At 40.1% G+C, this 27,087-nt stretch overlaps 1 protein-coding gene across 1 annotated transcript in view; it reads left to right on the top strand.

The window, feature by feature from the left end:
* lama2 (laminin, alpha 2) overlaps nt 1–26,859 on the top strand; it is a 167,979-nt gene extending 141,120 nt beyond the window's left edge. Inside the window, 23 exon segments of the mRNA XM_020603945.1 lie at nt 1,570–1,703; nt 2,545–2,704; nt 2,783–2,907; nt 3,166–3,328; nt 4,541–4,685; nt 4,810–4,948; nt 5,339–5,350; nt 6,312–6,432; nt 9,424–9,579; nt 9,841–9,894; nt 12,872–13,023; nt 13,140–13,316; nt 14,539–14,713; nt 20,013–20,125; nt 20,641–20,734; nt 21,477–21,572; nt 22,003–22,083; nt 22,246–22,323; nt 22,514–22,592; nt 22,755–22,886; nt 23,746–23,876; nt 25,051–25,270; nt 26,517–26,859. Coding sequence (XP_020459601.1) covers nt 1,570–1,703; nt 2,545–2,704; nt 2,783–2,907; nt 3,166–3,328; nt 4,541–4,685; nt 4,810–4,948; nt 5,339–5,350; nt 6,312–6,432; nt 9,424–9,579; nt 9,841–9,894; nt 12,872–13,023; nt 13,140–13,316; nt 14,539–14,713; nt 20,013–20,125; nt 20,641–20,734; nt 21,477–21,572; nt 22,003–22,083; nt 22,246–22,323; nt 22,514–22,592; nt 22,755–22,886; nt 23,746–23,876; nt 25,051–25,270; nt 26,517–26,677 — 2,898 coding nt within the window. The 3' untranslated portion in view covers nt 26,678–26,859.
* The last annotated feature ends 228 nt before the right edge of the window (nt 26,860–27,087 follow it).

The following is a 27,087-nucleotide window of genomic DNA, read 5'->3' as shown; positions in this document are numbered from 1 at the left end:
AGTAGACAGTCTACACACACACTCCCAGAGCGATTTGTCTAATATGAGAATAATTAATACTTCTTGACACATGCTCACTAACACCCCTATAAACACAGCACACTGCTGTTTTAAGGTACCACTGATAGTCCCAGTGTGTGGGTATGTGTGTGTGTGTGCATATATGTGTGTCCTAACGAGCAGCATCAATTAACAAGTTTATGTTGTTATCTGCTTTAGTCTGATTTCCCCTGAGAAATCAATGCTTTGCTTCATTTGACTAGAAAGTCTTGAACATGCATGCATGTTTTTGGCTCTCACCAGCACTCTCTAATAGCAAAGAATTATGTATGAATAATAGTTATGTGTATGTGTGTGTGCACACCTCTAACATTTCACTGATGGTGTGCAATTGTGTAATTGCCCTTACCCACAAGAGACTACAAAGATGTGTTTGTGTGGGACATTTGTGACTCCCTAATAATCTCTTAATTGTGCATACTTTAATATAAATAATACAGTGTGAGTTTGTGCTTCTGAGGCAACATCCAGATCAGAGCATATGCTGAAAATTTTCTTAAGTTTTCAGCTCATACATAAGTAAACAGATCATTAATCAAAGTACAGCAAGATCCAGTGAAAATCCACTTATAGAGACAGATGGAGAAAACGTCAGCCTTTGTACCCTCAGAACAGATCAGAGCTGGGTGTAAAATCCTTCCCTGTTCATTTTTTTCATCATTTCCTACATGCTAACTTCTCTGTAGTGAATAATAAATTGAGATATTGGACACTTATTAATCACCACCATTTTCTGTCACAGCAAAACCAGAAGTATTACATTGTACAGCTTTCACCCAAAAGTAGTGTAAATGCAACAGATACTATATTTATCTTTGGAGAATTCTGGTATTAAATGATTTGTCCTCAAATGAATATTCATTTGCACTGTGCATTGAATTTTCACGTGATAGCAAGAGGTGTGTTTGTTTTTGTGTATAGAGGTCAAATCTATTTTAAAAAGGCTACTTCAGCTGTATTCCAGTTCAATTTCTGGTTGAGCTGCTACTGTCACCACCTTTCACAAAGCATTGGATTAATTAAGAAATGTCCACCATGATTCTCCTTTTCATTTTTCCCTTCATATTTAAAGGCTGTCTTCTTTCTTACATGTCATTTAAGTGTTTTTGGAGTTTGACCTATGTCTTTATGTAAAGGCATCACAGCCTCTGCTGCTTTGATTTTGATCATTCTTGTCTAATCTGTGACCCCCAACTTTAGGGCAGCATAGCACAAAATTTTGTGGAGTACCCATTTCATACACAATCCCCACAGAAAACCCACCACAGGCATAGTGGATGTACAGGTGGCCCCTGGGGCAAATTTCATTGGCTCAATTACATGTCTAACTTAATGTAATCAGTTTTGTTTTAAAATTAGATTGTGTCCTGGTTAGAGGAAAACTTAGCCTAAGTAATATGAACAGAATGGCTTTATCATTACATCTTAATTTATCCATCTCCTCACTCCTTTCCTTCCTACAGTTAAAATTCTCTTCATTTCATTGACTTTGCCTTCTGTGTGTGTCAGGTTGATTTCTTGGCCTTAGAGATGCGCAAGGGTAAAGTGAATTTCCTTTGGGATGTGGGTTCAGGTGTCGGGCGGGTCGAATATCCCCATCACACCATCCATGATGGGTACTGGCACAGAATAGAGGCATCTCGGTAAGAAGTGTGCAAATGTCTGAGCTTAAATTTCAGCTTTAAAAATCAAGAATGGGTGTTTTTTTATATTTTCTTACCTTGTTGTCAATCACTTCACTATGTATGTATGTATGTATGATCTTTGGCTAGAAGGAAAAAGACTAAAATACATTCACATATTTTTTAAACATTAAGTCTAGTATGCATGTAGCCAAACATATGCAATAAGAAATCTAATTTCAATGGATGTTTTGAATACTCTATATGTAATTTTGATCAGGGGGCAAGCCAATACTAAATATTTCATTAAAGGACTGATCTCTATAAGCTAATGTAGCCAGTTGTAACACAAAAAATACCACAGGACATTTAATTCGTGCCGCTGTAGAAAACATGTTGTGTCAATAGGGAAATCAAGAGTTTACAGCACAGTCTGCCCATGGCACATCATTACATAGTGAGCAGACATAGTTTTCCTCTGTGAAAGCTGAGATGGTTCTATATGCAGATCATCCAACAAAAGGCCATGCAGACATCCCACATGCACCATGTTTCCATCTGAGAGATTTCCCAAATGTGTTTTTCAATGGGATCACACAGACTATCAGTCTTAGAAGTGTTCTCTTACAGAATGCAGAAATGCAGTTCCCACTCTGACAAGCTCCATAGTGTGAGAGTAATCATATTGTACAGCTCAGAGCTTCTACTGCTACAAACAGGTTCCATATGGTGTTACTCTCATTCATCTTTAACATAATAACCAATTGTTAGTGCCTCCAACATCTTCAGTCAGTGTACATAAAGAATGGCAAATAAGACATCATCTAATCCTCTCCTGCTTTGTCCTTCTTTCTACCTCCAGTAATGGGTTGAATGGTACCATATCAGTATATCCTCTGGAAGGCCCTATGGCTGGTATGATGCCCACCCCGGCCAGTGCCACCTCGCCCACGGACTACACCATCTTGGACGTTGACCAGAATGCCTATCTGTTTGTAGGAGGATTACTTGGCACTGTCAAGGTATCTGTGTGTCTCTGTTTTTGTATAACATCATCTACGTATTTTTCTCCTTACTATTTTTCTGTCTTTGTCTTCTAGAAAGCTGATGCTGTAAGATCAACAACATTCATAGGCTGCATGGGGGAGACCTTCCTAGATAGTAAACCTGTTGGACTGTGGAACTACAGAGAGAGGCAGGGAGACTGTAAAGGATGTGTTGTCAGGTATACACATTTTTTACAAAAGTTTTTATAACTCTCTCCTTGTTTCTTCTTATTATTGTACACCATATGTGCTTAATGCATCTTATGAGATTTTAACTTGTGGTTGTTTTAATATTCAAGAGGCAGCTTCATCTGTGCTATTTAGCATTTTTTCTTTTGTGATGTTTCAAGCTCACTGGACAGTTGGATGAGAAGCACAGCAGTATTAATGTAGACTGTGTTTGTGATTTTTATTTTTTTGTTTGTTTTGTTTTTTAGCCCTCAGCGTTCTAATGGTGAGGGAACAGTCCAGCTGGATGGTGAAGGCTACGCCGCAGTGGGGCGACCCATAAGGTGGAATCCCAATATTTCCTCCATCACCTTCAAATTCCGCACTTTCTCCTCTGACGCTCTGCTCATGTACTTAGCCACTGAAGATATGGTATGTATGCAAAATGTAAAAGGGAATGAAGTCTCAAGATTAACCCAAAGGTGTTTGGTAGTAGGATAACCTGTGCTTTAGTTGTATAAATAGCAGTGGTGTCCCGACCTAGTATTTTGGCCCCGATACTGATTCTGATCTGACACTTATAGCCTGTTTTCCTACAGTAGCCCTAAACGTTCATTAATATCTGACATATTGAGACAGACGTTAATCTGGCACACTGTATTTTTCAGGAGCTTTTTGTTCCAAATACCAGTTCAGCTCCTAGTTTCAAAGTATTAATTTTATTTGCCCAAATTATTGATATGACTAAAAGAATAGCTGGTAACTGGACAACACACACAGAACAGTGCAGGGCAGATACTAACTGCTACTTCGTATTCGTATGTGAACACAGTTAATTAGTGACGACACTTGCATGTATATGTACTTAAAGTAGCTATATACACGCACTTTAGAAAGAGCTGCGATGTAACAGATGATAGATCATGTGTTTAACTGTTTATGCTTGATGTATTTCTCTGTTTTGGTGGAATTATGGTTGGAACTAGTGAGCTGTTATTGTTTTGGTGGATTCTGTTCAGCGTTTTACGTACATAGCTCCTTAAAATAGACTTGAAGCTAAAAACAGACGTCAGGTGGCAGCTAAGGGCATAAAGCGCGAGTGATACACCAGCCACACAGGCAGTGTAGACAGCTTGACTGATTAATATAGCAACAAATAGAGAACTGTATTTCTAAATAAGGATCGGAATTGGATCGGCTTTATTCTGGCCGATACAATCCTGTGAAATATGCCTGGATTGGCGCCAATACTTAGTATTGGATCAGGACATCTCTAATAAATACTTTATTTTGGATTTTTTACAAACTTATTCAGGCTGATTTGGAAATGGTAATATGATACATTGAAACCAAATTTACCAATACCAAAATGTACAACAAACAGAAGTCATAGTAGCGTATGTAAAAAGTTAATGTCGCCATATATGGTTCAAGGCTTACAGTTGTAATTAAAAACTCTAAATTAGTTATCATATACAATATTAACCATTGAATAGATACTTGAAACTTTCAGGTACGTTTTTAACTCCTGGTATAAACTAAATTCATTGCACTAAAGTTTTTCAATTTCTCAGCAAAATACAGTAAATGAATTTTAAATGTCAGCCACTCACAACATCATCTCCCCTGCTGCTTTGTCTGTAGAAGGACTTTATGTCCCTGGAGCTGTTGGAGGGTAAGGTAAAGGTGAACTTTGACCTTGGTTCCGGAGTTGGCAGTGCCTTATCAGTTAACCGCCACAATGATGGACGCTGGAAATCCCTTACCATGTCACGGAACAAAAAACAAGGTACACACAGCAACAAAAAAAATAGCAGGCCAATGGGGTTATGAATGAATGAATGGACGTGATGTTAGAGGGGTGTAGAACACTCATATACAACTTTTATGTGCCTGCTCTGTTGTCCCCAAAGCCACGGTGACTGTGGTGGACATCGACAGCAGTGCTGAAGAGAAGATAGTGGCCATATCTCAGGGTCCAGCTACTGGTCTGAACCTCAAGGAAAACCAGAAAATCTATTTTGGAGGACTGCCAGTGATTGGAAATTACAGGTACCCAGTAACTACAGTACTGTAATTCATTCACATGCCACATTTAGACACTGTGATACAAAGTGGTTTGCTTTTAAAAAGACAGTAATACAGCATGTTCTGTGTGTTTATCAGGTCATTTGTTTTGCATTCATACTGATGTAAAAAATTCATTTGACAATTCAGTGCTGTAAAATTAACCTGCTGAAACTTTTTTTTTAGATTTAATTGTTACTCAAGACCAATCAGCCTCTTCACACCCAGTTATCACTCCTTTCCCACCTAGTAGTTGGTTATTAAACCCTAAAAATGTACCAGAAGGTTAAACTTGACTAATTTAATGGCTCTTTTTTTTTTTTAAACTGTTTACGAAGTGTGCTAATGCTTTAATATCATGTTTTGTTTTAACAGTATGAGAGCCAGGTAAATAAATGAATACATACATTTTATACAATAAGACATACAATAAGATTTACTGTGGATTACCCTCTGCATGAGGCTGCCTGTGCTGATTATGCAGTAAATGTGTTTGTATGTTGGCTGGCCACTGAAGGCTCCTGCTCCTCTACATGGCAGCTGGAAAACCCTCTCTCTATCCTTTAATAATCTGAACTTGACGTTTGATTGTTCAGCAACATTTAAGTGGATTTTCTCACATACAGTGAGGAACAGAAGTATTTGAACACCCTGCGATTTTGCAAGTTTTCCCACTTAGAAATCATGGAGGGGTCTGACATTCACATTGTATGTGCATCTCAGAGTGGGAACGCACCTACAATGTGAATGTCAGACCCCTCCATGATTTCTAAGTGGGAGAACTTGCAAAATCGCAGGGTGTTCAAATACTTCTGTTCCTCACTGTATATTTCTCAGCTGTACAGGCGTTGTTGCCATAATTACATCCAAATTGTATTTTAGGTGCAGATCTACACCAAGTGTCTCTACCAATTTTCTTGTACTGCAGGCACAGTTTTTGCTAAGATACAAAGATCTGATTCACTGAAAACAATTACTGAGGTGCTAATTGCACTGCTAATAACATGTTCAGCGTGATGGCAGTCCAGGATTTTGCCTTTCCTCTTGAATAATACTGCAACCTGAACAAAGCCTGGCAGTACATAAAGACAGACTCCACAAAAAAAATGGTAATTATAATAATTCTAAATTTGTCAATATGAACAGTATGAATAAACGCCATATTCAGATTATTCTTGTTGCTGTCCAGACCTCGCTCTGCTTCTGGATACATGATGCGATAGCTTCACCGCTGCAGTAATTCAGCCACTTTTAATACTGCTATACTGTTAAAAGATAGGAAAATCCATGGAGGTTTTTTTATTTTTTTTTACTCTTTACTAAAATCGTTTTAACTTTCGTTGTACAGGTCAGAGGTCACGCTGAAGAGGTATGCAGGCTGTCTTCGGGAGATTGAAGTCTCCAGAACGCCATATAACCTTCTCAGCAGTACAGATTATACTGGAGTCACTAAAGGATGTAATGTAGAGGTAAGATAGATAAATCAGTAGTGCATGAAGAAAATATTTATTTTGGGGGGGCTAGATGGGGCCAATGAAAAACTTGGGGTGGCACACTAAAAAGACTATAAATCATAGAGGAATTTCAGGTTACACAAGTTAATAGTAAAGATACTATGTTATAGTGTTAAAATAAATTGCATACTGTTTGAATTTGAATGCATCATCAACAGTAAGTAAAAAATAAAGGTTTCATTTATGACCAGCACATCATATTTCATATTATTTGCAACTGTCTTCCTTTTTTTTTTAACTGAAATTGTATTTAAATGTCAAGACTAGGTGGATAAAAATTATACAGGTGGTTTTAATTTTGTCTTTTTCTATAGAATAAAATAATATAAAAAAATAATTATATATGCCAAAATGTTTCAACCTAAAGTTCTGATGCAATTGCAAAACACACATCAGATTTCATACTCAATTTCTTTATTACTTTTATCATTTCAGTGATTTATATAAGTTAAAACCAACCAACATGGCATTCCATTTCAATAGTTTTATTTAAAAATCATGTATAAAAATATTTTCCATTCTCAAGAACACTCCCTTCAAAATTTAACTCAGATGTGTTATGTCTTAAATGTACGTCAGATTTTTAAAAGCTTGCATTGCAAAGAATTTAAATGACTGGGGCTTGTCTTTTGTGGGGTGGCCAGTAAGGGTGTACATCACCCCACTCATCACGATACCATCCTATATCGATCCGATGTTTGCTGATTCTTAAACTATGCCACGATGCGATTTCGATTCAGGGGCTTGTGATCGATATCAGGTGATATTATCTACCTATTTCACACAATTATATTTCATTTAAATGTAACAAAAGTGAAATTTTAAACATTTGTTGAGCTCCTCTGGTCATTTGTATTCAAGTACTACTTGAATACAAATGACCAATTCAACAAACTTTTTTGAGATAGGAAGTTTTTACATTGTCACATGCAAAAAAGCTTGAAAAAGAGTATTTCCTACATTGCACTTTGTTTAAAACTTATCATTCACAGTTACTGTTGTGTCTTTCTATCCAGACTACATACCCAGAACTTGTTTCTGCTGGGAGAGTTTACTTTATCTCAGTATTTTTCTCGGCTGCTACAGGTCAAGGCTAATTGTCATAGAAAGCCCCTCTCACGCAACAGATAAAACTCCAATCTATCAAACGTGTCAGTCCACACTGACTCAGAAACATGCGTGCGAGACGTGTCACCCCTGGATCCCCCTCGTTTTTTACGCTTCAAGTTTGAAAAGAAGAGTGAGTCACTGGAAACGCATATACATTGTGTTGGGCTGTCAAAATAAAAGCACACAAATTATCGATACTTACATTTTGCATCGATGTCATCAGATCACAGGGTGTTTGATCGATAGATTGATCCGGATTGATGGAGCGTTACACCCCTATTGGCCAGTGGGGGTGGCTAGTGATTTTAGGATGGGGGGCCATGCTCCCCTGGCCACTCCTTGGGGGTCCCCATTGAGATAGATACTGTAGACACACAAAAGTGCATTTAAATGAGTTTTGAAAATGTCTTGACATGTTCTGTATAAACTGAACAGTCTCTTTTTCCACTGTTATTTGCCTTTTCACCTAGCTTTATTCAGAAAATAAGTGGATTTATGCAAAACATAAAATAGAAAGGAGAGAGGTCAGAAAGGAAATGACAAGTTCATGAGTTTTCTTTTTTTTTTTCCTTATACACATGCAAACTACATACAGTTTTACGCACACATTCACAATCACCTCTTATGTTTGCATCAGTCATGCATGTTTTCCTCTAAATTACACAAAGATGTATGCCTTGTATGTGTTATGGTTTAGTCCCCCTCACCAGGAGGGTGAGGGAGAACTGGGGTTGGACTCAAGATGGCTGACCCAGGTGCTAGTACAAAAAAGGAGGTTTAATGGAATAAAAACAACAAAGTGACAACATAACAGGGTCCATAATACATACAACAAGGGAAGGGCAGTGATGACTAAGGAGACCAGGACGGTAAACACACAAACTAACGATAGGAACTAGAATAGCAGGAGGATGAGAACGGACAGGTGAACAAAAAGAACCAACGTAAACAATGTAATCCACAGCACAGAAACTGTCAGCGTATTTCTGTGTTGCTAACTGCATAATAAGCGTGATAAGGTCAAGCCAAAACGCACAGAGACTGTCAGCGTAGCATCTTACACACGTCTAAAAAATTGCAATGCTCTAGCGACGACGGGGCGTCTGCCAGAGGTATAAATAAGGAAGCCAACAAATCACTGGAATACGCCTCAGGTGTGCGCACCGACCCACGAGTCACTAATTACCCGATGCGACACAGCTGAGGCGTTGATCCCGCAAAAAGGGAGAGCAGGAGAGGAAAAAAAAGAAAAAGAGGCAGGTCGCGCCGAGCGGACCTGACAGTATGGCTTTGAGTTTCACAACCATGCAAGACACATCAGGATTTCTGTGCACTTCTATAGACTACTTGCCTTTCATTTATACAAGTATGCAGCCACGCTCACAGAGTGAATAAAGTCTGTGCAAAAGATTAAAAAGGCCCAGGGTGGTGTGTGTGTAGGTGTAAAGGTCTTTCTCTTCCCAATATACAGTATCTTTACTCTTCTTTCACCAACCACTCTGCTATGCTACAACGATGTGTTTGTGTCTGTGTGTCATTGTGAGCATTTTCACTTTACAACCACTGTCAAACTAATGAGAACTGGACCAAACGTTTGAAAAGTTTTGTGAAACTGCATGCCTCAAAGTTCTCTCTTTTATGAGTAAAACCTTTACTTGCTAAAACCCATACATTTTTATTCTGGTCACATATTTTTGGTCAGCTCAGTGTTTTTCACTACTTTCAGGCTGCTTTTTAACATTTCCATCTTATTGTGTTCTGAAAAAATGTGGACTAGTCAACTCGTCATTTTTGTGATGATGTGTAAACTGCAACTATTTCATCTCTGTCCTGCAGAACTTGTACACAGTCGGTTTTTCTAAGCCTGGATACATGGAGCTGGGGGGTCTGTCACTGGGGGTCAACACAGAGATCAGTCTGTCGTTCAGCACTTTATCAGACACTGGGACCATACTGCTGGCTGTAGGCGGGGCTTCACCAGTCGGCCTGCAGGTGTGGTTTACTTTTTGTTCAAGTTTGACTTTCTTTTGTACTATGGTGTATGATCTAGCAACTTTAAAGAGGTTTTGAACGTGTATTATCTTAAAATGTAAGGGTAGCACTGTCAGACTCCAGGTACAACGCATTAAAATGCTGCAGTTCTAGATGGGACTTTGTTTTAAAACAGGTACATATTTTAGGACAATAAGTGACCCCCAAAATAAAATATTATTCATTTATCCTCTTGTGTTTCTGAAAATCTTGCCACCACAGGCCCAGAAAACAAACCTCTCCAGTTCCAAGAGAAGACGCAGACAGTCAGGGGAGGTGGGTTCAACTCACACAAGTGTACACCCAAGTAGTTTCATAAATGCATATTAATTGAATTTGCTTTTGTTGGCAGCTGGGCTAATTGGATTGTCCTTTATCCAAACCACACACACACACACACACACACACACACACACACACACACCTGTTCACTGGTGTACAAAGACGTACAGTACACACCGTGGCTTTGGATATGTTGTTAGCTTTTAGCTGACTATGCAAACACATGCATACATACAAGCACATTTTCTCAAAGTGCAAGTTTCCATAAATGCATATTTAGAGTTTGTTGGAAACTGAACTGACTGACTTGCTTACACACACACACACACACACATCCACACACTCAAGGTCCCAATACTGATGCCGCCCTCATTCATCATAATCACTGATAAATAAACAAATCTATTATTGTATCGCCGTTGGAAACGCATTAATTTGGTGTATACAGCAAGTGGTGTGTTAGCACATGCCTTCATATTTATAGCCATATTTATGTCTCTGTACATGCATGTGTGGATGTCCATTTCTGTGTGTGTTTTAGTGTAATGTGTTCATGAATGCAAAATTGAATGTTTGTGGGTTTATGCACACAACTGTGTGTATGTGGGAGAAAGAGGACAGAGGGTTACCTCTAGCTTATCCATCATCACAGGTTGCTGGGTACATAAATCTATTTTTACAAACCATGCTGGCAGGCAGGGCGTGCATGTTTATATGTGTGTGTGGAGAAGGGTTAAGCGAGGTTAAAAACACCATCAACTCAACTTGGCCCTGACTAATGGATGTTTTAAAGAGAGAGAGAGAGAGAGAATGGGACAGGAAACAAAGGATGGAAGGATAGAAGAGGGAGATTTAGAGGTGAAACGAAGGATAAAGGGGGAGAGCTGAGAAGAGAAATGATATGAGAAAGGAGAGGGTTGGAAAAAATGAAAAAGGGGGAACTGATCGAGGAGAGAATGGAAACAGATGCAAAAAAGAAAGAAGAGAGGAAGAAGCTTGAAGCAGAAAAATGGAAGCTGAGAAGAAAGAGTACAGTGGATGGATGGAGGGGGGGGTGAAGCCAAAAGGGGGAAGACAGACGACGAAAAAGTGTCCAACTTGACCACAGACAAAATTTTAAATATTCACCACATGGATGTAAGAGCTCCCCACACACTCTACCTGAAATCAGATTTCTCCTCATATAAAATGTCAAGATTTTGCTGATCCAAGAGCAGCACTGAGTAGATTTGAGTTTGAAACTCTTATGATCCCAGAAAAAGAACCTCAGAATCGCTTTCTCTAAAGCTAAAAAGATTAAAAGAAGAATTTGGGCTGTTTATAGATAAAATACTACTGTAGCTACACTACATTTATGGTGGTTGAATGACGACATGTCATCACCGGTCAGACTGAGCAGGGCACCAGAGATTCTGTTCTGTTCAAAAACATTTTCCAATAAAGACATTCAGCTGGTTCAGAAATATTGGCTATATACTGTATTTATTGATTACCTATGTCTGTGCTCAGCATCCAGCACCACCCTGGCTGCTTGATCTGCTGATTCCAGTTCAGCTTTAACTTTTCTTTTACTGTTAAATCCTGAAACCAGGCACAGACAGAGAACTCAAAGCCAGAATGTAATCATACAACTTGTGGCACAGTAGAAGAGGTGTGTGTTTTTCTGTGAATGCACTGTAATATATGATTTAGTACATGTATGAGTGTTTGCATTAGCTACACACAGCTGGATGCCTACACATGTCTGTGTCTGTGTGTAACTTTTCTTACAAATGTACTGTATGTGTATAGGTGAGTTCATCTGTGCTAGGCTGCCTTTGTCCGTATGTGTGACGTGTGCCTGCATCTGTGCACTTGTGTGTGTGTGTGCGTGCATGCCTTTGTATCGGGCTGTGTGTGTGAGATGGTGCAGCGAGAGGCATGTTGTAGCTACATCTCAGTTCAATTTGTCCCCGACCTCAAATTGAAATTCCATTTTCAGGTGGTAAATTGTCTCCCACTTCGCCCTCTGGCACACAGTGAATTAAAATTCAAATTAGCCTGACCCTGCACCATTGCTCTCTAGCACCTCTGTCTCTCTCTCTCTCTCTCTTTCTCACCATCTCTTTCTCACTCACTGTTTTGATCTCTGCCCTCTCATCTCTTCCTCCTATTATCCTCTCCTCTCTGTTCCTCTCATCTCTTGTTATCCTTTCCTCCCTGCTCCCCTCTCCTGTCCACTCCTTTCTCACCTCTCTCATTTCTCCAAGTTTCTCTCTATATACCCCCACATCTCCCCTACTCCTCCCCCCTTTGCCTTTTCTCTGTTCTTTAATCCCAAATCATTCCTCCCTCCTGTTTGCCTTTTCTCCTCCCTTCACTTCTTATCTGTTTTCTCCTCCTCTCGTTTGGTCCAAGTTGGGCACAGCATTTTTATTCTGTGATATTATGGCACAAGGAAATCATTTTGATGTAAGAAAACATTTAGATGCTATTTTTGTAAAATACTGCATGAAGGAGCTACAAACAATTACCAATGTCAAATTTACTTCATTTGAAACAGCTGGCTGTTGATGTTTTGAGGCATTTATTGAGTTATACAGCGGTATAAATTTGGCTTTTTTATATTTTACTTTTAGGGAACTATTGACAAAAAAAGAGCTGTATACTACTTTAGCTCTTTCTGGACATTTATTCTACAGTGGGAAGTCGTGGCAAAAAGATATGTCAAACCTCCAAGGTCAAGAATGAACATTCTCATGCAGCTGTTAGTTGTTTTAAGAATAGTCTCCACTACTGTAGTGTTTTGAATCAGTCAGGCTATTTAGATAGTATATGCAGTATATAATGTATTTTAGTGGTTGTATAGTGAAATGCAAAGCCCTTTTTCTATGCATCCAGTTGAACCTTTCCTTTCCGTTTTCATCACATCTTTCCCAGATGTACAGATTTCCTCCGCTAATGCAGTTTACTGTATGTCCTACTCCTGCAGCCCTACCTCTCAGTCATGTTGAACAAAGGCCCTCTGGAAGTCTTTATCTTTACGGGCAGCCACAGTCCACGTCCTGTCATCATAGAACCTGACCAAGGCACACTGCATGATGGGAGAGAGCACTCCCTGCGTATAGAGAGGCTGCCTGGCAGGTTGGTGTGTGTGTGTGTAGTTTTATATTTTTGTCATTGCTCAAGATTTTTACTCCAGACCATATCATTGATTTAATACTCTCTTTGCATTTACCTCTGTGTGCGTTTCACACTAGATCCTTTGCAGTTCAGGTGGATGAGGAGGCCAAGAAGGAGGCAGCACTTCCCAACGACCAGCCAATAAACTTGCAGCGTATCTTCCTCGGTGGTATTCCTGCAGAAGTTGAGCGTTTTTCCAACAGAGCCAACATCCCATTCCAGGGATGTATATGGAACCTCATGCTCAACACTGTGTACGTACTGTAAAACCTTCACTTCAACTTTACAGTACATTAAAATGTTCACCTTAAACCTACCAGATCAATACTCAGACAGGGCAGCTTTAGCTAGCTGTCCTAATGATCACCTTGTAATATTTTTTAGCAGTGGATGACGGGCCTAATTTTGACCTCACACAGTTGGGTTAAAGCGTAGTTAATATGGTTCCAGGAGGCCATGATGATGCTGTTGATGACGATAAAGCCAGCATCTCTGTCTGTCTGAACAGCAGTAATAGGGCTGTCCAACATCATAACCATACTCATAACTCAAATTACACCCCTCCCAATCTCTGTGTGTTTATGTCTGTGTCTATCGCTCACCTCATTTCACCTCTTTCACCTCACCACCCCAAAGCTGTAACTTCTACTTAATATAAACCTGTCAGTGGGCTTTCATACAGAAGGTCTTTGGGTCTTTATGTGTGTTTTCAATTAGGTTGTTTACATGAGAAAGTTACCATCATTAAGCCCTATTTGTATTATATATTGTTATATTATTACTGTCAATTAGTATGCCATGTTACTTATACATGTTCATAATTAGCCCCAGTTTGTGACTCTCATGTATTACATATAGTATATGTATTACATACATCGAGTCACAGAGATACGTAATCCTCCTTTAACCAAAAATAATCCATCCAGTCCAGGAAAAATATTATTTTTGTCAGTTTCTCAGGTAAACCAACTTCTTTTCAGTTGAGCAAAGATGGCGACAGGAAATGACATAGTCTTTGCTTGCTTTGTGTGTGTGTGTGTATTTGTGAAAGTTGAGCCCACTCAATGGTCAAACCACTTTCACACAAAGCCAGAGTGACAAAGCCATTTCCTGCCAATTAGAAATTTTATATGAGATGAATACACAGTCAAGAAACTGATTAAAATTATCCAGTATTTTTCATGGACTAGACTGGGTTATTTTTTGTTTCTGCATCATTAGAATAGTCTGAGGGTCTTGGTAGATAAAAAAAAAAAAAACAATTAGAAATAGAAATTATCACACTAACTTGCCTTTAAATGAAAGTGGTATTGATCTTCTTGAGCTAACTCTTTGCAAGAAAGTGAATAAGCATGTTCCCCAAAATGTTAAACTATTACTTTAAATGTTTCCTGTTGGAGTTTGAGCCAATTCAACTGTAGCTGTCAGTCTCAGCTAAACAGTAATGTTAAGTCCAATAGCCTGTCTGTTTCACAGTCTCTCAGACTTTTCCCAACCCGTGTCCTTCGAGAATGCTGAAATTGGCCAGTGCCCCAGCCTTGCCCCACCACCACTGCCACCACCAGAAGAGAAAGAGCCTGAGAAAGAAACTGAGGAGTCAAAGCCACTCAGTCCTCCCTTGACCCCAGCCCCCATCACACCACCCCCTGCTGTAAGTGTCTAAAATGAACATGTTGGCACACACACAGATATACTACTAAACATCCAGTGGCATAACATTCACCATTAATAATTTTCAGCAGAAGGTTTATTATATTAAATTTTACACCAGAGGATCTATATTTACAGTCATTGGCATTACACAACATATTTTACTTATTTGGTACTTGCACATTCAGATGCACACAGAGAAAGCACATATACACACATATACTACAGTAAAAAGAATCACATAAGCTGAAATGCACATACATTTAGAGGTGCACATACAGTATATCCTATTCCGCCATATTATTTTTTCTCTGTTTCAGTTGCTTACACATACACACACCTATTTCTCTTTGATGAAAAGCAGCCATGGCTTTGCTGTGTTAGCTTAGTGCTTCATCACACAGTGGTTGTACAGCCCATTAACTCTTCTTTATAGTTCCTTTAGCCTTGAGTCTCTAAACTCCACCTCTGGCAGCCTGTCATACAGTACAGAGCCACTGTACCATGCTAGGCTGACTGTGCATGCAGTTTATGCTTTATGAGCCTACATGAGCCTAAACACTCTCTGCTAACATTTAGCTCCTATGCTAAGAAGCTGGCCAGCATTGAGTTATTCATTTCATCCTTTGGCTTTGGGATAGGCAAGATATATTTCATAGATTTAATATATGATAGGTCTTACAGTGGCCATAGGTTATTGATTACCCAGTTACCTGCTAAACTGCACCTCTAAAAAGACATTGATCAAGAAGCACAGAGCCAAAGAGCTACGCCAGCTTGGCTATAACTCTGTGCTTCGTTGCTTTATGGACTCCAAATTTGTGTTCTTTACGATATAGGCTGCAGGCTGTGAGAAGCCGTAGTTCTTTTAGTCTACATCTACATATTAATGGAAGTTGAATGTAGGCTGTTAGCCTCATTGCAGACCTTCTGCACTGGGTTATTTTTTTATCATGCTTTGTTTGTCAGGTGTTTTATCAGTGCAGTTGACTACCCAACAGCTTTCCATTTATGGTACTGTATACAAGCAAATGTCTCACTGAATATAAGAGGAAAAAAGTAAAATGTTAAAAAACAAAAGATGTCTTCAGAGAACATGACCTTTACTCCACTAACATCACAGTTTGCAGATTACAGTACAAAGAAGCAGAGTGTCTCCCGGGCAGGCTTCTGTTCCTCTGGCCTCTGTTCCAAAGTGTATTTTTGAGTGTCTCTTCATTTGATCTTTATAAAAGGCTGAAGCACATGATACTGGGTCATTCTGATGGTATCCTAAGCAACTTGGGTAGCTTTTGTACAGTTCAGACTTCTTGTATTTTCAGCAAAATATAAAATGGTAGATTAGTTCATGTTTCTGTTTGTAGAAGCTGGCACGCTAATTAGGCAGTAAATATAGTGTAAATATACCTTGTTTTCTAACTAGCTGAATATGGCCAACATGTCACATGGCTAGGCTAATTCATTATTATCAGATTTTAGTATGGCCATATTTAGATTATAGGGCAGTTGTTCCCGTACTTTTTAAAGTATGCACAGCATCATAGGTAACATCTTTTTTAAATAATACTTTGTCTTCAGTATTTAATACTTTTGTAAATGTTATTCAGATCATGAAATAGTATTGAAAACAGAGTAAAAAATGAAATTAGCACTTTGGGGCCTGACCTGAAGCCAGTCCAGGATACCACGACACCCACTTTGGGCACTGCTGTTTTAGGGTGCAATTTTATCACATCTATTTTCAAAGAGAGCTCTGCAGAAAAAGGATATTGTTAGAATGAAGAAGTAATCACAAGTTGAATTCAAGCTGACAGTAAACAAGTCTCAGCATGTGCTTGAATAAAGAAGCTTCTTTATCTCCCACTTCTGTCACAACATGTTCTGTACTATATTCTGTATAAGTGAGTTATGAGCAATTTAGAGGTTGAAGAGAATCTATAAGGAGCATCTAATAGGCTTCTGTGAACCTCTGAAAACTAAGATTTAGACTTCATTTTTCAGTGTGTTTCTTAGTTTCTGTTCTGATTGATGATATCATGACAACTGCCTCTAATTAGACTTTTAAATCACAGCTTTCTAGTTTCCCTCAGTCTCTCTGAAAAGTATAACAGGAATTCTCAGCTTCGAAACAGGCTGTTTTACTTATTCTTTTAGAAGAGGTAGCAGAATCAGAGCTATTTTTTTTAAAATTAACTACTGTTCAGTGTTGTTACAGTAATTATGATTCAATTTATGGTTAAAAAAAGGGGGGGGTCCTACAAATTTCTCCATTGCTTCATTAATCTTTATGATCTTTCATCTTCTTGATATCATTACCTGCCTGTGTCTGATTTAGAAAGCTGTGTGTTTGTCATTCTGGCTTTGTGGCTGGGGCTAATCCCCTTCCTTCCCACTCCTTGACTGCTGACCTGCAGGAGGCCACGCCCCCTGCCCCACCTGCCCCCACATCTACCTCCGCTGCTGCTCCTCCCACTGCTATACCGGAATCCAGGGCCTTGACTGCTGACCTGCAGGAGGCCACGCCCCCTGCCCCACCTGCCCCCACATCTACCTCCGCTGCTGCTCCTCCCACTGCTATACCGGAATCCAGTGCTGACTCGGTATACACACACACGCACGCACACACATTTTACAATTCAAGAATCACACTCGAGTGTGGATTCATGAGGAATCAGCCTCTGTCACTTCAGACGTTAGTTCTCTCTATTTATCATTTATCCTCTGATAACCTACTTTTTTGGCCACCTGGAACCAAAAACCAGCTGTAAACACAACACTGACATACAAGTGGCTTTTAAGTCAATTGGCAAAGAGTTGCTCATTCGCACATCCAGCAGATTTTGAGCAACATTAATGCTAATTTGGAGCCATATTTCTGGGCCACCTGATGAATACACTCTTCCTTCATTTAGCTTTGTTTTGGTCTCCACCAACACCTGAGGGAAATATCAACTAAATGTTCCACTACGTTCACTGTCAGCTGTTTGGTGCTGGACACATAGGGTCAGTGTTAGTGAACCAAACTCGTAATGTTGTGGGTCATGAGCCTAAGGATGATAAGTTCAGTGGAAGTGTTAATTCTTCATGGGTTCGGAACGATGTAGTGGCCCGTGACATATAGATAAGTAACACTGTACAGTCTTGAAATGGGTCTTGTGGCTAAAGCTAACGACTACCAGGGGCCAAAAGAGAAGCTTCTCTGAAACCGACTGTGCAATAAGCAGAGCATGGGCTTCTTAACTCTTGAGTGTGGTGGCCACTCTAACAGACATACACGCAGAGACGTGTCTTGACTTGACACAAAATCCTGACTAAATTACTTCAGATTCTGTTGCTGTGACCTCTAACCAAAGACTAGCCATTCTGAATAGAAGACGGTCTTCCTATTGTTAACTTAATGGGAAGATTCGGAGGGGATGAAGATGCGAATGAAAGAGAATAGAAGACTGAGAAGGGGGAGAGAAAAGGTGCAGTCATGGAGCAAGAGGAGCTTGCCTTTTGTTTGCTTAATGGAAAGATGGACAAGAGGAAGTGGGAGAATGAAAGGAGAGGGAAGGAAAGTGCCTTTGAGCAAGGTATCTCTTTTGTTGGATAGGAAGAGAACGATAGAGAAAAAAGAGGGAGGCTGGGGAGGAGGAGTGGATATGAGGACAGTGCGATAAGAGGTGAGTGTCAGCTATAACAAAGCAAGGTCACAGAGTGAGCAATGTCTTCACTTGGAAGAGAACAGAGGAGAGGAGATTAAGATACAGACACTCAGTAGGATCCTCTCGCACTCTTAAGTTTGTGTCTTGCGCTCACAGTTGAGGTATGACATAGCAGCTTTGTTGTTGTTATATATTCAAAAGAGGAGTTGAGAAGGCCCAGACAGGCAATAGGAGAAGGGTTTGGATGCAAGGAAAAATAAGGAGGGGAAGGAATAAAGTGTAGGAACTACAGGTAAGAGGAGGTGAAGAGGCAGGAGAGGGCAGGTTTGGACAAATAGTGGAGCATAGGGTAACAGCTCTTCCTTCAGGTGAAGGTAGAGGAGACAGGATAGTAAGACATGAAAGGAGAGAGGAAAAATAGAAGAACCAAGGAGGAGGAGTGGGCAGGAGGTGAACAGATGAAAGGGGTGGAGGAAAGATGATGATGAAAAAGGATGTAGGGAAGACAAGATGCAATGAGCAGAGAAAGAGTAAGGTGTAAAAAGCCCGAACAACAGAAGCAGAAAATGGAAGAAGAAAATTGAGCAAGTGAGTAGTGTTAAAAGGATATAAAGAGGAGTCTTAGAGATGTGAGGTGGAGGAGTCTTAGAGATGGGAGGTGGAGGACAGGTGACAAAAGTGACAGAAATGTGTAAAAGAAACAACAGAGATGGACCATAGCAGGAGTGGGTAGGTAGAAAGCGAGAAAACACTAAAATGTAGAGGTAAAAAGGGATGTTGGGGTAGAGGAAAGAAGTAAGAAAGATAAGGTGGTGAGGAGACAGGATTTGAGAGAATAAAGAGCAAAGTTGAGCAGATGGAAAGAAAGTAGCAGCAGATGGGAGGACAGGAGGAGGACATGAAATGAGAAAGAGGAAGATTTGGATAAGGAGAAGAAGTGATAAGGAAGAGAGAAGAATGAAAACTGCAGCAGGGAGGGAGATGGCATTACATGTTTTACAACACTGACACCTTGTGTCGAATTGCTGAACTGCACTCTGAGCAGAGGGGTCACGGTATTAGTCAAACTTTAATCTGCTTATCCTGCTGACAGTTGAACCAAAATCACACAGAAATCAGCCTTCAATCACTGATATTTGGTTCAGATGAAATCAATGTATTTACCTTGGGAGTAACTGATTTCAGGTGAGAAAGGAGAAAAACTAATGAAATACAAATGCAGTCAAACATATCAAACGTGCTGTGATTTGTTAGGACCATGTGAATTATGTAGCGTGCTGATCTGCAGTACATGAAGTTTGGTACGAAGGATACTGGGATTAATTTTATCGTGCAGTTAAAATATTTTAAGTGAATAAACAGCATTGTTCCAATGGAAAGTGGTATATTTTTCCATTGCATAGGGGCACACTTATAAATCTAAACTCATTTCACCTTCTTCATGGCCTCAAAGGTTATTTTTAAAGCTCTTTATTTGTTTTATACAAAGGACTGTCTGATGGCTCATTGACCAACCAACCAAACCTTCAGATCCCTGTAGATCAGAAGCAGAAACCCCATTAGTGTAATTGGCAGGTGTTAAGGTCCCTGTTGATAAGAGGCAATAGGAGCTGCTTCTGTCAATTTAACTGACATGTTATGTCTAATCCACAGGATTCCTGCTCATCAGCTGTGGCCCCAACAGCACTTGAAAAGGCCTATCAGTTTGGACTGACCAGGAACAGCCATATGAGGTTTGCCTTTGATGACACCAAAGTCAGAGAGAGGTTTGTATTCAGAAAAAAATAATGACCTTGCTTTACTTTGTTTCATTACCCTTCAGTGTTGTGCACACAGTCCGGCTGCTTGGTAGGACACGTACATGCTGTATTTACTGGGGGTGTAGCCGTGCATTGTGGAAAATGTATTGTGATTCAAAAATGTGGCAATATGCATCATGAAACTGAAAATTGATTGTAATATAAAGTCAAGAGGGGGCAGTAGGGCAGATAATAATGCATTCTTTTCTAGATTTGCTTGTATCTGAAAGTCATAGACAATTTATAGCATCTAGCAGATCAGTCTGAGCTTTTTGAGAAATTTCTGATAATAGTCTTAACTGTATGCACAGCTGTACAGTGGTGGATGAGGTATTCAGATCCTTTAAATCAAGTAAAAGTGTCAGTGGGCCAATTTAAAAATGCAGTTTCATCCCATAGCCATTACAGTTAAAATCCTGCATAAAAATGTGATAAATGTTGTTGGTGTTTTAATCTAAGGTTTGTGTTTGTGTGTGCCTCAGGTTAATATTGGAGTTTGAGCTGAGAACGAAGGAGGAGTCTGGCCTTGTTCTCTACATGGCAAGAATCAACCATGCTGACTTCGTTTCCATTCAGGTACCCATCTGAGCGTCTGGTATCCGGGCCTTAAACCCTGGGGCCTGGTTGGGCGCAGTCAGAATAAATTACTTGAGGCTGCCATCCTGTGGAGCCACCGCTTGCTGGGATAGTCATGAGAGTTAGGAGCAAAGTAACAAGCAGGAGGTAAAGGTGGGGATCTAGGGGTGCCAATCCCTACCATCATAGACTGATCAGGTGCTTGGACTCCGCCTTAGAGACAGGATAGGTTGTGGAATGCAGACATCCAGAAGGTTCTTAGAATAGAGCCACTGCTGCTCTATGTCAAAAGGAGCCGGTTGAGGTGGTTTGTAGGAGTAGGAGACTCAGAACGTGCTAGAGAAGTTGTCTATCTCATTTGGCCTGGGAATGCTGCCTCAGGAGGAGCTGAAAGCACTGCTGCGGAGAGGCATGTCTGCACTACTTTGCTTAGTCTACAGCCACTGAGGAAAGTTCTACACTAAACGCTTCCAGCTCTTCAGAAGCAACCGCCTCCTTGTTTCTGTTCTACAGTGCAGTTGAGATTTCCTGCCACATCTGATCCCATGGCTCACAAAACAGAACACATGTAAAGTTATAACTGCATGATCAAGAGCCAGAATAATATTTTTAGCATATTGATGTTTCCTTTGATGGTTGTATTTCCGTTCAGTTTCACATCCTACCCGAGTTCTGTGTACAGAGGTTAATAGTCATCCTCATGCCATCCCTTCATCATGAACCTCTCTCTCTCTTCCTTTAGATCAAGAATGGGCAAGTTTGTCTGGGATATGATCTTGGTCATGGAAACATATCTGGCTGCATCCCCATGTCCTTCAATGATGGGAACTGGCACAAGGTAATTTAACACTTTTACTTTTTAGAGCAATTGTATGCAGCAGTTTGGCACCCAGATAAAGAGATACATGCTCAGTAGATATAAAATGTAGGACACTTGGACAAAATAATCTCTTCTTTCCTCACCTACAGAATTTATTTTTGTCATTTTGAATATGATTGCATCTCCTCTTTATCTGTTGCCCTTTACTGCTATTTGATGTAGTTTTCCTTGCTTGGTGACCCAGCTTCCATGCTCTCTGCAAGAAAATCTAGGATTACCCTCTTGTTGCTTTGTTAATGAGTGCTAAATCTTCATTTCAAGTTTTGACAGAACATGAAGGCAACATTGTCTGTCTTTACACCCAAGACACAATAGTTGATATTTGCTGTATGCTTTTTGTTGACCATCTCTTTCCTACCTTCCTCTCATTCTTCACCTGCCTTCACAGATCCGTGTGAATCGTATTAAGCAGAGAGGTGTCCTTACAGTTGATGCGCGATACACTAAACAAATGACCAGTCCAAAGCAGGTAAATTTTCATATTCCATTAGTTTCTATTCCACATTAAAACATCTTCTATAAAACTGTACATAATTAGAAATTACATGTTGTACAAGTTCATTGTCAATGAAACACCGTAAGTTTTAAAAGGATATTTTGTTGTTCTTGTATTTCTAAATAACCTCACCAGGCTGACCTGTTGGATGTGGTGGGAATGCTGTATGTTGGTGGATTACCACAGAACTACACTACTAAAAGGATTGGGCCGGTAAGAAAACATTTTAATAGTTCAATTCAGCTGAACACTTTGATTAAGTTTAGCTGCAACCATCTACTACTAGGAAGGGATTATTTAGGTTCAGTGTTCGTCTTCCCTCAGGACTGTTGCTCATTTCCTGAATGTTTTGAAATGACTTTGTTAAATTGAGCCAACCCTTTTCCCTGTTGCTGTTGTGTAGATTCTATATAGTATCAATGGATGCATCCGTAACCTTAAGATGGTGGGGAGTCCTGTGAGCACTAAGGCAGCTGCTACAGGTAATAATAGTGTTGTGCATATGTCACATTTCATACACAGGACTGTCAATAAAAGAGAGTTTTTAATTTATGTCTGTTTGATGTTACAAGTACTGTACATAGATGCACTGTTATTGTCCAGTTGATTTTTCCTCCATCCTCTGTCCTCCCTTTTTTGTCTAGGTCGCTTTGAGCCTGTCATTGAGGACTTTAAACTGGACATGGCAACACCTACTGTCAGTCACATGGTAGGAAGATGCTTTGTTGCTACAGAGACAGGAACCTACTTTGATGGCACTGGCTTCCTGAAAGCAGGTGAGATTAGACAAGTTATAAAGTTTCTATGAAAATCAGTTGTACAATTCTGCCAGCCTGTCATAAGCTTAACCACGTAGTTCTGAGTGGTACAGATGGGTGACAAATGAAAGGAAAGGCTAATAAACTGGCTCAATAAGGTGCTGGGCCACCAGAACCTTGGCATTGATTCTCCAAGTCTCTAGACGCTACCAAAAGATATTCCCTCATTTGGCGTCTTTATGATGCGCCACTCTGAAATCTGTCATAGAATATGATTTACATACTCAAACCATTCAGTGCCCTGTGGACAGGGACACTGTCGTCCTGGAAGAGCCCACTCAGTTATTCAGGTTTTTCCTTGAAAATGATAAGGTTGCTTATTTTATTTAACCCTCTACTTACAGTTAATGTCTGTCAGTCCTGGATCAGCTTGTTTGTCTGTGCCACAGACCTCCATTGTTGTTCAAAAACAATTAAAAACACATCAGTGAAATGCACAGCCGCACTGGGTGACATTGATCCTCATTAAAAAAAACAAGACCCTAATATTCTTTAAGAATATCCAGAGATCTCATGCGTGGGCACTTGACGCTCCTTTATTTTAGATGCTGTAAAAAGTTATGGCTGGTTGGAGCCTTTGGAGCATCATTTAAAAAAAATTAGGGTTTTGTAATGAGGAAACAGTGCAGCGGTGTGTTTCTGCTGTTGAACTGATGTTTATTTAGGGTCTTATTGTTTGTCACCTGTCTGTAGCAACCCAGTCCAGTTTTGTTCACAATGAAAGCATAATAAAAAATTTTCCTCAGTAATTAGGAATCCTTTTCTTGTTATAAAGTTAAGTAATATTTTCTGTCTGCATCTCGCCTCCTTTATCTAGTTTCCTCTTACAGAGTGGGGCTAGACATGTCAATATCATTAGAGTTTCGAACCAGCAAAACCAACGGGGTGCTTTTTGCCATCAGCAACCAAGTCAATGCAGGACTGGGACTAGAGATCGTCCAGGGCACGGTAATGAATCCTTTAATATTTGGGGAAATACATTTGGGATATAGTTAGCCTCCAACAGCAACCAGCACCTCTACAGCTGACTAATTAATACATACTGTCTTGTCTGTTAAATCCATTCAAAAATGTAAAAATAAGTTGTCAGATTCGAGGGGTTGTATGCCAGAGTCTGCAGCAGTGTCGATGCAACTAGCAGAGACATGAGGATGCTGCTGCTGTCAGCTAAGAACAGTCTGGCACATAATCCCTCTAAAACATTTCATTTTTATGCCTCCGCCCCGGCGATAGCTGTGGCCAGAGGCATTATGTTTTCAGGCTGTCTGTCCTATACTTGTGAATGTTTATTTAGCCTATAGTCAAGTACCTGTAGCAACTAAACTGGCTCAATAGATAAACACCTGTCATCATGAAGTACAGTTCAATCAACATGTCTCAAACCCTGGACATAGTTTTAGGTAGAAGACATTTCACCTCTCATCCAAGAGGCTTTATCAGTTTTGTCTGACTGGTGGAGTTTCAGTCCTTCAGTGCCCAACAATGTCCTCTAACGACTGAGTCATTGGGGTCTGGTATTGGTCAGAGTCATTCCCTGTATTTGAACCCTCACATGTAGACCAATGCCTGTTGTCCTGGTGTGAATTAGGGTGGAAATGTTTGGGCAGAGATCTCAAAACAGAGTTGTAGGTGGATGACAAGTTGGGTCTTAGTCCACCACCCCTATTTAGTGAGGGGTGTTCTATTTTTACAAAAATAGCTTCCTTAACTCCTCTCTCAAACCAGCCATGTTCTCTGGAGAGGATCTGGACTAAGACAACTTGTCATCCATCTACAACTGTGTTTTGAGATCGCTGCCCAAACATTTCTACCCTAATTCACACCAGGACAATAGGCATCGGTCCACGTGTGAAGGTTCAAAGACAGGTAAGGTAATGACTCAGTCGTTGGAGGACATTGTTGGGCACCAAAGGACTGAAACTCCACCCACCAGTCCGACAGAACTGATTAAGCCTCTTGGATGAGAGATGAAATGTCTTCTACCTAAAACCTTTCAGCATACTACGACCTGGATGACAGGGAATTTGCACAGACATGCTAATAAACCAACAGCTCAATGTCTAAATGAATATCTATAGATTGATAAAATACATACTGTATATATTAATCTTTGTTCCCATAGCTGCTCTTCCATGTTGACAACGGAGCTGGACTAATCACAGCAGAGCACATGCCTGAAGGGGAGGGCTTCTGCGACGGCAAATGGCATGCTGTCACTGCCAACAAACTACGCCACAGGGTGGAGCTGGTGGTTGATGGGAAACAGAGCCAAGCAGAGAGCCCTAATACGCGCGCCAACTCATGCAACACCAATGACCCGATCTATATCGGCGGACATCCTGGTATGATTGCCTTCTAAAACACATTCTTAAATATGTGCACAAACAAAGAACAATTCAAAATTAATTGCTCCTACACATTTACATCTGCACATCATTTATGTTCTCTTATAATTATGAGATCGAGATCAGGATCTTTTAAAAGGTTATAAGGGTTATATTTGAGAAGACAGACAGTATAGGCTACCTAATGTAATTGTCCTGAACCTATATAGGTTAGTTATGTAATTAATGATCTTAAAATTGATTTTTAGGGTTGTTTCATACATAGTACTCTGAAGAATGTCACATTAAACAGATCATATCCTACTTTTACATGAAACGGGAAGTACAGTATAATGTTGTCACTGATATGAGTTACTGTGGGCTGCTGCTCGTGCTCTTCTTTTTGTGTCTGTATCAGAATCAGTTTTAATCACTAGGTATGTTGAGCATACAAGGAATTTGTCTCCGGCGCAGAGGCACAATAGTATATTTGCTTTATTTCTGCTTTGGAACACAAAGTATACTGAATTAGCTACAGTATTAACGGTTGACTTTTGTTATTGCATGTACTGACATGTACTATAGAATTTTTTAAACGATCTTGTAAGAAGTCATAATTACAAGATTGTGACCTCATAATGGAGATCTTTAATTATAATTATGAGAAACTCAAATTACAAGATAATCCTCTAGTTTTGTCCTTTGGTGAATCCATTGCACCGTTTAGGGGCACAGAAAACTAGACTAGACTAAAGAAAGTCACTTTCGGCTTTTCCCGTTTAGGGGTCGCCACAGCGAATCGTCACACTGACTACTCGCATGTTGACATTTGGTACGTGTTTTACGCCGGATGCCCTTCTTGGCGCAACCCTGATTTGAACCCTGGGCGCAGCGGCGAGCGCGCCTTAACCACTAGCCTACCAGGGATGGCTGAGAAAACTAGACTAGTCAAATTCATGGAAACTGAATATCTTTGACCACCAAAATCTAATCAGCTAGTCCCTGAGTCCAATTGGATACGTGTGCCAGATTTGAACAAAAATTCCTTAAGGTGTTCCTGAGATATCACATTCACAAGAAGTGGATGGACGGGCAACCCGGAAACACAATGCCTCCTGCCGCAGCTATGGCCAGCGCGAGGCATAACAATATACACAAAATAGATACACACTAAAATATAAGGGAGTCTGTTGTGAAATAAAAGAGCAACTTTAAATACACATTTTGTATATAAATGCATGTGTTTTCTACCTTTGTTTCATAGGTGGCGTTCGTCAGGTTGCAGTCACTACCAGCGCTTCCTTCAGAGGTTGTATGAGAAACCTGAAAATCACCAAGGCGTCTAAGACCATGGATGTGCAGTTCAACAAGGCTCTGGAGATTAAAGGAGTCCAGCCTCTCTCCTGTCCTGCTGTTGCTGCCTAACTGGAAGCACAGCCCCCCTCCTTTTTTTTTTGTCAGTTCCCCTAAAACCTCGCCAAGGAGCTACACAGGTCGATAAAGTGTGGAGTTTACAGCATTTTGGTCTTTGAAGCTGCACTGGGAAGACACTTAGTGGCAAGAAAAAGTAAGTGAACCTTTTGGAATTACCTGGTGTTCTACATGAATTGGTCATAAAATGTGATTCCATCTTCATCTAAGTCACAAGTATAGACACACATTAAGTAAATAAGCTAATCACAATTATAAATGTTTCATGTCTTTACTGAACACACCCATTATACAGTGAAAGTGCTGTTGGACAAAGTAAGTGAACCAATGGCTTTAATAACTATTTGCAGCTCCGCTGGCAGCTGTGGATCAGATCAGCATAACATTCAGGAGGAATTTTGGAT

The sequence above is a fragment of the Monopterus albus genome, unplaced genomic scaffold, assembly GCF_001952655.1.
Source record: "Monopterus albus unplaced genomic scaffold, M_albus_1.0 scaffold63.1, whole genome shotgun sequence".
NCBI classification, from domain to species: domain Eukaryota; kingdom Metazoa; phylum Chordata; class Actinopteri; order Synbranchiformes; family Synbranchidae; genus Monopterus; species Monopterus albus.
This window is presented reverse-complemented; position numbering and strand designations above follow the sequence as displayed.